Source organism: Anabas testudineus, chromosome 17, assembly GCF_900324465.2.
Source record: "Anabas testudineus chromosome 17, fAnaTes1.2, whole genome shotgun sequence".
In the NCBI taxonomy this organism is placed as follows: Eukaryota; Metazoa; Chordata; class Actinopteri; order Anabantiformes; family Anabantidae; genus Anabas; species Anabas testudineus.
In genome coordinates this window covers 14,568,355-14,584,244 of record NC_046626.1, presented here as the reverse complement: position 1 = coordinate 14,584,244, position 15,890 = coordinate 14,568,355, and the positions used below count along the sequence as shown (strand labels likewise).

The 15,890-nt window shown below is 41.2% G+C and overlaps 1 protein-coding gene across 2 annotated transcripts; it reads right to left on the bottom strand.

Annotated features, from left to right (window-relative positions):
• Positions 1-272: 272 nt before the first annotated feature.
• mmp16b (matrix metallopeptidase 16b (membrane-inserted)) lies at positions 273-14,759 on the bottom strand. Of its 2 annotated transcripts, XM_026373965.1 has the most exons (11): positions 14,351-14,759; positions 12,480-12,628; positions 12,209-12,223; positions 11,683-11,799; positions 10,252-10,556; positions 7,630-7,791; positions 6,986-7,203; positions 6,761-6,899; positions 5,347-5,497; positions 4,195-4,310; positions 273-4,030 (listed from the first exon to the last, which is right to left on the bottom strand). In XM_026373965.1, exons 1-11 carry the CDS (start codon positions 14,477-14,479, stop codon positions 3,669-3,671), a joined length of 1,863 nt encoding a protein of 620 aa, XP_026229750.1. In that variant the 5' UTR covers positions 14,480-14,759; the 3' UTR covers positions 273-3,668. The 2 variants fall into 2 exon arrangements, with proteins under 2 accessions (XP_026229750.1, XP_026229751.1); XM_026373966.1 differs by lacking the exon at positions 12,209-12,223.
• Positions 14,760-15,890: the final 1,131 nt, after the last annotated feature.

Genomic DNA, 15,890 nt, shown 5'->3' with positions numbered 1-15,890 from the left:
CAGTATCCAAGCCATAAATATACTGTATGTGAGTGAATCACTGATAAATGTGTGGACTCACAGCTAATAATTTTTAGTGGGCAATTGTCCCAGAGCTCCAGAAGTCCCTGAAAGCACCAGTTGTGCAAACAGTTAAATATATCTTGTGCAAGACTTAAGCCACAATTCCTAAATAGTCTTTTCTTTCTCTTTGTTTTGGGTAATGGACTATAAAACTTAATTCACCCACATCTGAATTGAACGATACAGAACACACTCTTTGTGCACTTGTTTTATTTACAACATACATCTTTTTTCTTTATCCATGGAACAAATGGATTAAAAACAAAATCCTCCCGAGCAGACAGTATACACTCTGTGTTTATGTACACATTATGTTTACTTCTCATACACTATGCCACGGAGTATCTGTGTATAAGATCTTGACTGCATTGATTACAAGATGCTTCCCGTCTCTTCTGCATCCTTGATTTTTGTGGCGCATCAACTTCTGTCTAATCAGCTCCATCCACTTCCCTTAATGACACTCCAAATTAGCCCTAATGCTTAGCAGCATGTGTCAAGGCAGACAACAAAGCACTGAAGAGTCTGGAGATAAACAGGGACAGGCCAAAATAAATGAATAAATAAAGAAAAACAGACTTCATTCGTTGACCTTTTCTGCATTTTAAATGTTGGGTATTTCCAGCAACTTACATATCAAGAAGACCGATGTAAACATGTGTAACCTTTTAGTGTGGCTTAACCCGTCATGGAGAAACATTCACACCAGATAAACTGTCTATTGTGGAGGCAGTAACAGAAGGATCAGGTTTACATGTATTTTGTAGAAGTGAGTTAAGAAAAAAAATGCATTTCAGACCCACTTTATTGACAGCTTCTTGCCCTCGGTACAATGCAATGCGAGATTTGAGGTGCCGAGCACGGAGGAATAAATACAACGATAAATACAGTCTCAGTTCACCTCACTGGTTGTCTTTAATTCACACTCGCTGGAGCCCTCAGACCCTTTCCTCACACACACTAATTGATAAGACGTCATATGCAACACTGAGCTAAAGGTTTTTACTTCCACCTAAATTATAGTTGTCATGGATCAATGAGGGCTGATGATAATGACTGATGAACTTTTTCGTTCATCGTTTTGCCTGAAGATCAAACCCGGGAGGACAGATTGCAAGCTAGTCCTTTCTGTGGTTTGATTTGGAATCAGTCAATGCATCCAACAGAAATAATGATCATCCAAGACTGAATAGTAGGAAAGTGTCCATGGTCAACAGCTGTGACAGAATTACATCTTAGTTTAACAACGGCATGCATTGCCCTTATATAGGATTTTAGTTAGAGGTATTATCCCTTACAAATGATAATAAGATAACCCACATCTAATAAAGGTTCAACCCACCAACTAATTCATCTTTTTTTATTCTACATAATTTAAAATAAGTATAATATAAATGATCAAATTCCTTCTCTGATATGTTGTAAGACGACATTGGCTTGATATCAGCAGAAGTTTATGTCAGATATCCTGATTGTTGTTGACCATTTCAAGTAAAAAGGAGGAAAAAGGAGCAGAAATATATATACTTTTAAATTCACATCATGAATGCTCACAGGCAGGTCATCTGGCAGAATGTAAGAGACGTACACCGCACAACCACATTGTTACATGAATGGCAGGAGACCAAAAGGCAATTCTGAGACAATATACAGTATTTCATTAGGATCCGGGCTACGTGTTGCATTTATAACGCAATAAAAACGGAGAGAAAATTCTTCTGCTCAGCTTGGCTCCATCTCACACTAGATCTTCATAACTCTATGCTTTTAAATGCCTTGTATGATTTTTTTTTTCATTCTTACCTGATTAAATTAGTTTGAAACATAAATACTGTATGCATAAAGATATATATGTGTAAGATCACAGATTATGACATATACTTGTCATCAAACTTACGTTTGCTGGTTTAGTTTTTCTGATATGCCTGTTAATTCCAACAAAGTTAGTTAGAGTACATTTATTAGTAATTTGGTAACACTGGTGTTGTTTTTAGTATGGTGGTTAATTACAATTACAGTGCACAAAATGAAATTTGGCCATGTGTTCAATGTAACCAGGACACAGCCAAAACCTGTTTAACGTCTTTTCTAACATCCAGGATTCATTTTTTTAGTTCTGATTCATGTTATTTTTTCAGAACAGCAATTTTTCTTTGCATTTCCTTAAGAAATATTAGTACAACTTGGTGAAAAGATGGAGCAATCTGGGCGACGGCCACTGCTACAACGTTGGAGTTCCTAACTAGAAAAGCGGAGATGACGATTTTGTATGTTTGTCATTTGTCAAAATAGATACAGGTAGCTTTCTTTCTCTCTCTCCTACTTCTTTTGTCTTGCGCTATATGTGAAATATTATGCAAACTTACAAACTTTGTACAAATTTGAGAAAACAAAAAAACATGACATGGGTTAGTAAAGTTGTTTCAAATGTATGGACTGACACTTGTTTGGAGTATTAGTGTCCAAACATGGCAGAGAAATTAGAAAGCAGGATGTTAGGTGTTCCATAACCACATGACACCACAGTGCAATACGCATACAGTAATCTCTCGTTCACTCGCACACGCACACACGCGCTATCCTTCCCTTTCTCTCTCATGGCCTCTGGAGAGGCAAAACGATAGCTGGTATCATTTACTATCGTCATTTTACTTGCCAGCAGGTAGTACAGTTTTTCAGGAGCAATAAACCTATTGTGTATCAAACAGTCCTTTACGACGGGTTTTGAAGTTGCATTATGGGCAAAAAATAATGGCTTCACACACTGTGTCCATCCCAGTACACAGCTACCAGAGAAACAGAGAGAGAAAGAGGAGGGTGTTTAAGCAATCTGTGATTAAGGCAGTCTCATAAATATTGCAGAGAGAGTTTTGGCCCCTGTTTTGGAGATAGACTGCCACAACAGTCTTGAGTTGCGAGCTCTTAGTAACGGCTGCTTCCTATCCCCACAGATTACAGAGCAGACGGGAGGATATGAATAGAAATGGCAAAAGAAAATCTGAGTATGATGCCACAACGATCCATCCACGGAGGAAAATATTCCATCAAAAACAACATCGAGCAGTAATCCTCTTTGGAAGAAAAAGGTCATATTTGGTTTGCGTACCAGTCCTCCACACAATGAATAATCTTTTACAGGGACCCTACATTAAAAAAGCACAGCTCAGGGCAATTTAATTAAGAAATGAAAGAAACGTAGAAGCCTATATCTAATTTGTCCACAGAAGTTAGTGCTAGGGGCTTTTTAAGCGGCGTGCAGAGACAAGGATGGACAAAGGTCCCACTTACAGTACAGTAGCTTAATTCTGTCTCGTTTAATTGAGTTCATTCCAAGATACAGAAAAAAGTCTAAGCAGATACATACATATTAGTTGGACATAAGAGATGTGGCTGCCTCACTGTCTTTAGTTGACTTCTGCTGATAATCTTGATTCCTTGCAGCTTGTACATTATGAGTTCAAGCAGTTTTAAAATCTGCCAACATGGCAATCCTTATGTACTGTAGCCTGTACAGTGCTTCCAATTATTGTACTTAGGGCTTCAAGCAATTACTAGACCTTTATCAGAGCTTCACACCCCTCTCCATACAATGTAGGGACAATCCCTCACACCCACTCCTGCATGGAGCGCTTGCAGTACAGTATGTGGCGCTGCGTGCTCTTCCTCCTGAATTGGAAAACGGTGTAGAGGAGGACCATCATGCACAGCGCCAGGACACAGGGGATAGCAATGGCAACTGCCTTCTCCGTGCCCCCCACGCTGTCCAGTTTGATGACAACGTCCACATCACCGTTGTCATAGTGGCGCTCCTCTGCCACAGGGGGGCTCCAGTCCCAGTCCGGGTCTGCGGGTAGGCCATCGCAGCCCATGAAGTCCCTTAGGATGGATCTTGGGTAGCCGGGCTCCACACGAAGAAGCTGGTTATTGAACTTCCAGTACTCCTTTCCCTTGTAAAAGTAGGTGAAGCCTAAGTGGAGAGATTGTGGGACAGACAAGATAGAAAGTACAGTGTATAACAAGTACTTAGAGATTTATGTTGGTTTAAACATTAATTTTAGAAAAACTGTGGTATATAAAAATATTTGGCTCTATTGTCACTGTTTTAACCTCAGTAAATCTGGCATACTGTACCATTGGCCTTATCCACAAAAGCACCCTGCGGAGAGTCTGGGATGCCCTTCCAGATGGTGATAGGTTTGGGATAACCTGGGTCCATGGTCCTCATGTCCTCATTATACCTCCAGTATCTACAATAGGACAAATAGAAACATCAGAACAGAAACTGTGTTGCCGTTACTCTTCTAGTATGTATGGTATCAACTTTACACTGTAGCCTGATATTATGACAGCAAATCCGTCACTCCATTGAACTTGACTGTATTTATTATACTACTGTTTTTAACTTGCAGCTGGACTTAAAACGTCATTCTCAATTTGACCTTGCAATGATCACCAACTGACTTAATTCACATGACCTGAGACAGACTAACCTGTATTGTGTTTATCTACCTCGCAGATTTGTTTAAGACGTCATGATTGATCTGCTTCTCACACACAGACACACACACAGACACACACATAAATCTTGTTCCAACAGTGTCATTTCTTCAAATTAGAATAAACACCACTCTGTCAAACACAGCTTGAGAGATAAAATCTTTTTTGTGAAGCGATGGACATAATGTCCTGTTTGTCATGATATGCAGCAGCAGGTTGAAGGATGACAGTATCATGACAAAGCATTTTGTCAGCTCTCACCACAGGGTCTCCAGACCTCTGAGGATATGATTTATCATGACAGCTGGACAAACATGTGAGTCACACTGGCATTCGCTCAAAATGTAGGACCCTTGAAACACACATACGTAAACAACAGATTCTCTGCAAAGGTCTTCTTGGTGTCACTTCATTACAGGTAACAAACTACAAATATGTTTTCTTTTTAATTTTTTAAAAAGAAACCTGAACTCTCTGTTATCCTGAAGTAACACAGTTACCATTATAATGTAGCTTTAATACTAGATCAGAACATTAAGCAGCATTTGTCAGATGTTCAAAAAGCAATCAACAGTTTATAGGCAACACAAAATGTTCCAAGCACAAGTGAACATTGCATCGATTATTTGGAACAGCAGTGAAGATTAAGATTAAACTAAAATATAGTGTGTACTGATTGTGTATTTGTTGGATGTGCTATTTGGTAACACCGTTGACAAACAGCTTCACATCAGTGTCCACCTTTTCTTAACTTCTTAACAGCACTAATAATCATTCCACACAGACCTGTCTCCTTTGAAGAAGTAGGTTTTGGCGACATCTTCCCACCAGACAGCTGTCTCGATACTCTGAGTGGGCATGCCGCTCCCGAACAGCGAGATGTCCTGAGGGTACGAAGGCTGCAGAGTTGTGTCCTTGAAGACCCAGAAACGGTTTCCTAAAATACACACACAAGGTTGGGAGGCTCAGGGACAAATACATTATCATAAACATGACCTCAAAAATCATGCTAGACAAAACACTGCAGACTCTCAGCTCGTTCAAGCCTTCTGTGTGGGTTTTTTTTTTTTTTTTGTCTGTGAGTCTGTTTTATTTCTATGCACATGATTTCAAAGGTCAGATGCTCCACCTCATTCACAAAATATCTGCACAGCAGAAAATCTATGCAGTGTTATCTGTAATACAATAAACAGCAAAATGCTCTGGAGGCATCCCCACCAAGACTTGTTGTTCGGATTTTTGTTGAAGCTATTGTTGCATTTAATTCATTTTGATCATAAGTGCCTCAGACAGTGTGAGAGGAGTTGCGGTGGTGGTGTGCTTGCACTAAGTAGCTAGACGCTCACACAAACAACATGCAAAACACACACATCCACACGCACAGTTAAGTCCCTTTGAGTGACTAAATAAAGCATGAGGCACTGTGATCCCACAGGGTGACAGATGTCACGTTAATCTGGCTGATGGATGGATGGATGTCTGTACCACGCGTGTGCCTGTTCTTTTACTGTATAGAACACAAAAAGAAAAGAAAAAGCTCACGATAAAAGACTACTGTAAGTTTAGAGAGCTCGAACTCCACCACAATATGCACTTGTTGTGGTGCTACACAATAAAAGATGATTATTTTTTATTTTAATACTTTACTCACTACTCTTTTTTGTCATTTGACAGTTATTACAGTACAGTAGTGTGGTTTAAAGAATAAATACCATTATTAGCACATTTTTTAAAGGCCAATTTAATGTATTTTAATGTTATTAGACATTATTGTGATTTACTAACTTAATGTATTTTTACATAACATATATTATGTAAGAATAACATAGATAATTTTTAGATTTTTTTACATAGTCACTGTAATTTTGAAAGTGTTTTTAACCAAAATACATTGTGTCCTTGCAGTCGGACACATGTGTTGTGCATACCCATCTACATAAAGTCGCTACAGAGTTGACTGCAAATATTAATATATATTTAAAACAATATTTCTTCTGTATTTACTTGTTGTCCTTGGTTTCGTGGGTGCATTGCTACGTTCACCAATCTTCCTCTACACTACCTACTGGTGTTAATGTTGTATCTCATTTGTAGTTTATCTGTGGTGTGTTACCACAACCAGTTATCAACTAGCAAACACTGCAGCATTAAACTGGTGGTAGAAATACAGCAATACCTATCATGTAATCTTTTTTATTACCTTTGAAAAAGACAAATTTTCCTTCACTGTTTTCATAGACGGCATCAATTTTGGGCGGCAAGCCTTTCCAGAAGTAGTTGATCTGCATGGGGTATCCAGGGACGACTGAGTTGTCCCGTACCCTCCAAAACCACTGGTCCTATAGAAATACATGAAGTAAAATCATCACCAAAAACAGTTTTACACACTGTAGCCATGTTTCCTCAACCTGATGATCTATTCTACCTTGAAGACAAAAAGCTCCTGACGGAGGATGGCCAGAGTGTTGAAGCCTCCATCACAGATGTTGGGTTTGGAGTTGGGATTGGAGGGCTTGGCCCCCTGTGGAGGGCGGTGGGGTCTGGCATGGCGGTCATGCTTGCGGGGGTCTGACGGAGGGTGGAAGCGGGGAGGAGGAACGGTGGGTGGGGGCCTGGTAGGCTGCGGGGCTCTATCTGGTGGACCTAAAAAAAACAAACAAAGTAATGCTTTGTTCTTCCATAATTCTGCACTTTGTTAATATAATCCTTGTACGTTTGGATTAATTAACTATTTATTTATTCTTTTTGTAGATATCAAGTAGATATTAAATACGTTTACAGTTGATGACCAGTACACCTTTAATGTTGGCACAGATGATTTGGCCTCTTTGGATTTCTATCAGTTGACTAACTTTGTTTTGAAAAAGCCTGTTGGCTGCCCTGAATAACAGCTGACAAATGCTGCTTACTGGCACCATGAATGATGCAGCATTTGTAACCGTGATTGTTACTTCACAGCTTCATTATTTATTTTTCTTTGTTACAAAACTTCAAACAAATGTTTGAGCAATGCAATGTATGTGTAACATTTATAGAAGAATTACTTCAATGTATGAAAGGCAGGTTTACCATAGATTTTCTGGATGCCCTGTAGGTCATCGTGAGGTAGTTTGAAGTTCTCTGTGTCCATGTACTGGTAGAAAGGAGCCATGATAGCAGTCGGGTCATTAGAGTGCTCCAGGCCGAGGGCATGGCCCAGCTCATGAACCGCAACCAAGAACAGATCATTACCTAGAGAGAGGACAAGGCGAAAACGGCATTAAGAGCGCAATGTACAATATGACAGGTACAATATTTACAAGAGCTATACAAGAATGAATGCGAGAGAATTTGCACAGACACACTCATTAACACAAGAGGGAGGCAGATAGCACAGAAGGGATCTATCAGGGGATAGAAAATTAATAAGACAATGATACATTTTTATAATTAGTGTTTATAACTGTGTTATTTGATACTAGTTGCTACAACCACTTTGTTTTTCCAAAAGAGGGTACTGTCCTATATGCTGCACAGTGCAAGTGAAGATAAGATCGTGGTCAAAATATGTTGGTAGTAAAGCATTGATACATTATACTGCATTACTTGGCACTGAGAATCTAAATTTGTGAAGTTACTACTTTAGTTTATAGACAAACCATTAAATGTATAATTAAAAAGTAATGCTATAACTAATCAAGGAGGAAAGTAAGCATTACTTGCAGCACTGTGTTCCAGAGAAAAGTTCGATTGAGGAAATGTAGTTAAGTGCTGTCAAGCAAATTGTCAAGCATGAGCACTTTCTCTCTTCTGCTTCATAAGAGAAGATAAGCCACATGTGAGCCACTGCTCAGTGAGAAGAGAGGGAACCACACTCACGTTGCTGCCCAAGGCACCGGAGAAGAGTGAAAATACAAACACACATTCATGCAATGCACCTGAACACATACAAATGTTGGCCTAGTACCAGTAAACATTGCGAGGTAGCTCATTTTGCATTCAAACACACGTATGAAAAAAAAAGAAAAATGTCACGGTCAGTGTCTATGGTCAGCACTCAGCTCACGGTGTCAACCTGATTTAGAGAGAAGTGCACCATTTACGTATAGCTTGTGACTAAAGCTGTCCCTAGGAGATAGTTGCCCTTTAAAACATGATATCCACTCCTGCCAGCAGCACCACAAAGAACAGCCACTGACCCTCAGTCAGCAGCTACTAAAAGGTTACAACTTCTCCCCTCCCTGTATAGCTAACACAAACAGCCTCTTCCACCTAACCAAAAATGTACCACAAAGACTCCCAAGAGACAGGCCCGAGCTACCATTAGCGCACATGTCAACATGCAACATTTACAGTTACACTGCTGTGAAAGCCCATTAAAAGTTACACAGCTTTCTAGACACATAAGCTGAGACGGGAGCTTTTCAGAATCAGTCTCAGCACTCCACATGGATAACCATGGGACACTGCACAAGGGTGAACATGAATTTGACTTGGGAAGCTGAGACAATTACCATTTGGGTAGGGGAACAAAAGAGAAAGAGGGAGGAGAATTGATGGGTGGCAGGCAGTTTCCCAGAAGAAACACAATGTGAGCTGTAACCCTCCTCTCACACTAATGGGAGGATAAAGTATAAGTGTATGGCACATGGATATTAGTGAAGCACCCTGGTGCTCTTAGAAGGCTGGCACCCTGTAGGTAGGGTAATTAAAGTGAGTTTGGTTGTGCAGCTAAGAAAGGCATCTTATTTTTCTCTCTTACAGTAGCTGCTGCCCTTTGTCGGCTTCTACACCAGTTGGATGCACTTCACTTATCATAACATTACACAAAATAACATGGTACACCAGAACATAAACCATTTATAATTCTATATCTATCCATAACCAATCATAGCACAGCAAATGACAAGACATGATAATATAACCCTTAATACTGACATCATAGATGGCATCACAATACATAAAGTAGGGTATGTTATGATGTATAACATACTGTAACATACATTATAATATAACATGACGTATGGTACAGCACAAACAGCACAACACAACAGACAATATAACACAAGATGACCTGACCTGACATTATAATACAACTGTGGTAAAGTACTGGTGTGGTGTTTATTGGGTACAGTCATGAAGACGTCTTTTACATTATACCTCTGAGCTACATTAAATTCACTAAAAACAGAACAGCCATAATCATGTGCCAACAACCAACGTCTTAAAATAGCAGGGCTCTCTATCCTGTCATCTGAAGAGCTTATTATGCAGGAATAAAAACATCAAAATCCTGACAGATGGGGTGACGCGTCTTTACAGCCTGATCAAAGACATCTCTGCATTTTTTGTTTTTGGTTAAGCATCCCTCATACCCTGCCCTGTGATATCATCTCTGTCCCGTTGCCCTCCTGCCCCGCCATCTGTACTTCCATCAGCTGTTATCTTTCTTTCTTGATGACTGTATTTTTCTTCACATCACTACTACCCACTTCTTCCACACCACTTTCTTGTTTTCCTCCCTGTCAACAATCAGCATTTAACCACTTTTTCCTTATCTTAATCACTCCCTTTCATAGTTCACCTTCGTCTCCCCTGCTGCATTTTGTCCATACAGTTGCTTACTTATCTTTATTGGGGGCCTTGTCTCTCTACCAAAACCATTTTCTTTCTCCTGATTCAAGATTTACCCCCATTTTCGCCTCCACTTACCATCATGGTTGGGGTTCCCTAGAGTCCATGGTTCATCTGAGTCAAAGTGTGTGTCCCCTCCTATGCCTGGGCCAGGGAAATAGGCGTGGGCGAGGAATCCTCCCTCCCCGTCGAACGGTGAGCTGTCACCATGAAAACCCGAAGCGAAGATGATGGTGATGTCCACGTCACGCCTGCCAGTCTCCAGGGCACTGTATGGAACGGCCTCAAAGCGTAGGGGAGTCACACCCTGCCACACATCAAATGCCCTCCGGATGGCATCGTGAGTCTCGCGTGCGCCCACCTTAGGCGTGACATTTTTTATACTGTGGGGAAGAAAAACAAGTAAACCAGGTGAAAACGCAGTTCAGAGGCGAAAGCTATCTGATCAGAAACATTCTCTATAAGTCGTTTTCACTGTGCATACCCATTGTAATGTTTATAGATGTTAGGAGGTAGTTTTAAACTAAATATTAAGGAAACGCTTTAATAACAATACTGCGTCATTACCCTGAATCGTTATTTCATTAATTTCAAGAGAACATTTTTACTTTTTAAAAAAAAAAAGAAGGCACTCAAAAAAAAAAAAAAAAGTTGCACTTGACACAACTATTTCAAGCCCGGCAGCATTCAGTGAACTTTTAACACAGGAGTCGTTATCAGTCCCTGGCAGGCAGAGAGGACGGGAAATCTTCTCCCTCCCTCTCGCTCTCTCTCTTTCTCCATTTTCATGAATAAAGTGCAGTCAGCAGCAGCACTGGCTCAGCACTGATTGACATTCCATTAAGTGAGGTGGCTCATCAATTCAAATTCGGGCAAGAAGGAAGGATTTGAATAAATTGACAGTGTTATCGTCTATTACTGCTGTAACCTGTCAATTTGCAGTTGTGCCAGAGACCCATTTATCGGTTCTCCCCAGAACCTATTAAAAGCTGGAGCTTAATCAGGCGAGATATGAAGAGAGTTTGAATATTTCTGCTGAGATTATGAACGATTTACACTCAGGATTTTCCAACTATTTAATATGAGGCAGAGAAAAGCCTTCAATCTTCATGCTAAATTTGTTTTGTTTTAGGAAAAATGACAAACTAAATGGACAAGCATAAAGAAAATAAAACACACAGCCCGAGGCTGGTTTTCATTTTGCTAGCAAGGTATTTATACACTGGAAAGTAAACATACTCACAGCACACATGGGCACATTTATGTGTTAATATATGTGTTTCTGAATGTGTGACTGTGACTGTATTTTTGTGCGTGTGCCTCCTCATACGGTGACGTGTTTGCACAGTCTCTATGACAACACAGAACATGTGACCCCAGGTGGTTAAAGGATGAGGAGAACGGAGACATAGGAAAGCTGAGAAATTTAACACTCGCACATTTGAACCCCACAATAAGTCCCGTTAAAACTCAATGGTCGCTATGACGACTGCCTTCACTGTCTCTCACCTGTAGGTAATGTGTGTACGCTGCCACTTCTGCCCTGTGAGTGCATATCGGCGTGTCCGTGACCGCGAGGCGCTTTTAAATTTGTCCGGAACTCCACAGCGAGGCTTTTGCATCCAACTTGAGAGAAGAGAAGAGAAGAGAAGAGAAGAGAAGAGAAGAGAAGAGAAGAGAAGAGAAGAGAAGAGAAGAGAAGAGAAGAGAAGAGAAGAGAAGAGAAGAGAAGAGAAGAGAAGAGGGCTCAAATTTGCTGACTAAAAGTTGCGAGGTAAACACCATCACAAGACAACACAAAGCACTGAAGTGAACTCTGTGGTTCTCTTCCTGACGAGTGCCAGATAATCACAGCAACAAAATACGAGGATGTTGTGCAAAATAACACTAAACTACTCCAAACTACAGCCATTAGGACGTTTAAGATCAAAACCCCCAAATGGGAAAATCAAGAGTTACATGTCTCTCATTCATACTACATCAGAGTATCACAGGTACAAAACACACAATACATAGGCAACGCATTAATTCTCACCTCAGCGTGATATCACTGCATCATCGTGCAAAATGAGAAGAAGGAAAAGTGTTAAAACCTTCACCTGACGGTGTTTCAGGTGAGGTGATAGGGGTGAAATGAACATCTCTATTTAGGTTCGTATGTTCATGGATTCATTAAAAATATTGACAGCCATTTTTTTCTGCATTTTAAATCAATGAGTGGAACATTTGCATCAATGTGACATCAGTGGCCTAGTAAAAGTTCATGTGCTCTTCAGGCTGTGTATGATGCACGTGTGTTTACTCACTCCTTGGTTTTCTCATCCAGTGTCCCTGTGACATTGAGGCCATAGACGCGCTGCATGGCAGCAATGGCTGAGTGCATGGTTTGGGCCGAGCGCATGACAGACATTCCCGGTTCTGTGCGGGGAAGGTAGCCATATCTCTGTAGCCATCCCTATTAGGGGGGACAATGAGAACAAAATTGGACCTTCATATCAAGGCTAGTTCAAAACATGTTTTAGATTCAGTGCATTCATTAGAAAACATAAGAGTGTGATAGAGGGAGGGTTCAAAAGGAAGTGATGTGAATTACGATCCTGGGCTGAAATCCCATCCAGGACATTTCACATTTGCATTTTTCTGCCATGATGATGCCCATTTTGGTTCAGATAATAAATGAGAGTATGAATCTACTTCAGTGCACATGTTTCAACAGTAACATGCATAACAGCATATAAAATAGAGTTAGTACTTTAGAGACTTTTACGTTTTTCCCATTAGGACTTAATATGAAGTTAAATTTCCTTAATGTCATGCTGCAAATGTTGTAACCATCCTAATCACGTAAATGAGGGGGCCAAAACGTTAGAAACACCTTGACATGCACTCCAGTATGAATCCACCATGCCTTATGGACATAATAATAAACATATACTAGAATTATCACCTCTCTTACTATGTTTTCACGTCACGCCACAGGGTGGGTGAAACGTTGAGTTAGATACAATTCACTGTTCTATTGTTTGCTTAAATTTCTCTTTCCAGCAGTGGTTTAGGTTCAAGTTTGTCTGGATGTTTGCTCAGAGGCTCTGAGCAACCATTTGCATTTGAATCCCCACTGGTGACCTTAGTCAGAGTTGGTGTCTTGTGGCTGCCGGTCAGTGTGCATGTGCAGGACTGTGGCCCTGCCTCCTCTTGCCCTACAAAGTAAGAGTGCAGCGTGATACAGAGGAGAGAGGTGGGACAGAGCATCATGGAGGGGTCATTGCCAGACTCAATCCTGATGCCACAAGGTGCCCACGCTATCCACAGCTGTCCACACGCCAACCAGCTGCCTCCACATCCCTACACAGTCTATGGGATATGCTCCAGCTAGCTAATCTCACTAGCTATCTCCTCTGTCCATCCCTCCCCCAGTACTGCTTCTACCCTGTTTCTGCTGAGCTAAACGCCTTGTTTATCCCCCTTTTTTTTTTCCCCCGGCTGTTTCCTCTGGGTGTGTTTCCTGTGTGTGTTGTGTTTGTTCAAAAGCACCGATCTCAGAGAGATATCAGGCAGATTTCAGTGAGCCATAAAATTGAATAATGATGTGTGTGTGTGTGTGTGTGTGTGTGTGTGTGTGTGTGCCTGTCAGCCTCAGCATTTAATTTCTTCCGAGTGGTGGGAGGGGAGCCTGTGGTGAGGAGGAAAATGACATCAATTAATAAGGTACAATAAAGCAAATCCTATTATGCAACTTGTGTCTGTGAATGTTTAATCTCCTCCAACACTATGATGCTGCCACAACACGTCTGACTTTATGCTGGCCTGTCATAAAACTACATCTAGCAATAGGACCATAATGATGTAGAGCATCTCACTGTAAGTGCAATCATATCTGGGTTGCACATTTGGGATCAGCTCAGCTCACGCACCGCAGTGTAATAACCTCAAACGAGCAACATCCTTCTGTTTCATTGCACCCTACAAAGAAGAAATGTTGGTTATTTTCGCCATTCAGCGCCCGGGCTGTGTCGACAGGCTTGCGACGTCTCCACCGTTATGCGTTATGGTGATTGTGCCCACTGATGGCGTGGGGAGTCAATATATGTGGTTTTCACCACGGTGAGGGCAGGTGATGTGGAGGAGAGAGCACGGTCGCTTATGAGAACCAGGGATGGAAGGCCATTTATCTTACCTCAACGCTGAACTGATGAGTCTCCTCTCCGGACACGGCACACGAAATCCAAAGCACAAGATGCAAGCAGAACGCTGCCGCGTAAAAGCAATCCGGTGGTTTTCTTTTACTGGAGGATACTAAGGTCATAATGACCCGTTTTTCCCAAATGTTTATTAGAAGAAGCCGCCCGTCTGCTTTTGGCTCTTGTGTCAAATAAAAACCATCAGGCGAGCTGTCAAGGCAGTTTCCGATGAAAGCCAAAACGGCGTTTTTTTTTCTAAAATCCAGACGGTGGCATAAAATGTTCCGATGTCAAGCAGAGATAACGCGGCACGTTAGACCCGCTGGCCTCGCCATTCTTATTTACATCAGGGGCAACATCTATCCAGGAGCATCAATGGCCATGTACAGTATCCAGTCTGCGCAAGATAGGCTCCCTCCCGACTCGACGCCTGCGCTTTGATTTCTCACACAGTGCTGCGCTGCTTGGCAGCATCATGAGAGGCTGCACTACCGAGTGCATGAGGGATGAAATGCCATTTCCTCACAGCCGCCTGTTTGGTTGCCTTTCACATTGCTAAGACGACGACTGAGTGCAAGCGAAGCGCACATGTGCAATTTGATATACCGATCTTTAAATCCTGGTAGTAAACAAAAGGCCTGGACCCAGATCGTGGATTGATGTAACCTACATTATGTTGCTGGTGCCCGAATCACATCTACAGTGTGTGCAAGGATAAATGTGCATAATAATATGCAATAATATAAATTAATTCTAGCGTGAACATAGTAAATCCTGGTTCAGTGAACACCTTAATTATTAGAAGCAGGGTCTCTGGACATAAGGTGCCCATTAACCAGATTATTCTCACTTATCTTAAAATATTTGTCCCACACTTCACACATTTGTTGATCTCTGGCTTAAAGACTCATAACAGACCTGAAAGCTTGTCGGAACATTTTATAGCCCCTTCAGCTTTATCTTTATAGCCCTGATATGGCCTAGAATAATCCTGCCTGGAGCAAACACGCCACAAGATGGCGGTGTTTCATTGAAGACTGTGGCCGCCAGCTAGTCGCTTGCAGACCTGTGAGGACACAGGAGACTCTGGGACCTCTAAATCCACCCCCATAAATTAATGAACCGAGAAAGAGATCTGACATTGATTAAATATGACAGACAGAAAGGGCAAATGGAGAGCAGTGAAGAGTGTTCGTGGACTTTGGATGAAGTGTGTGTGTGTGTGTGTATTCTTGGTACTGATTTGGCAATTAATCAAAACTGATAACACAGATAACAGATAAATAACAAAGGCACATTTTCCATCCATCTTTCCATTATCAAACTAATCATTGATTCCTACTTACCTGTTCAAGGTAAGTAGCAATCAATGGAAACTTAGTGGTCTGGTTAAGATTTAAGTCTTGCTGTGTGTCCTGGGTCTATGCAGTGTGCTGTCAATAAACCAAGCATTTAAAATCTTAACTGAGCAGGTCCTCCTCACACTGAATCCGTCTTTGTCTTGTTACCCACAAAGAAACCCATATCTTAGCTGAT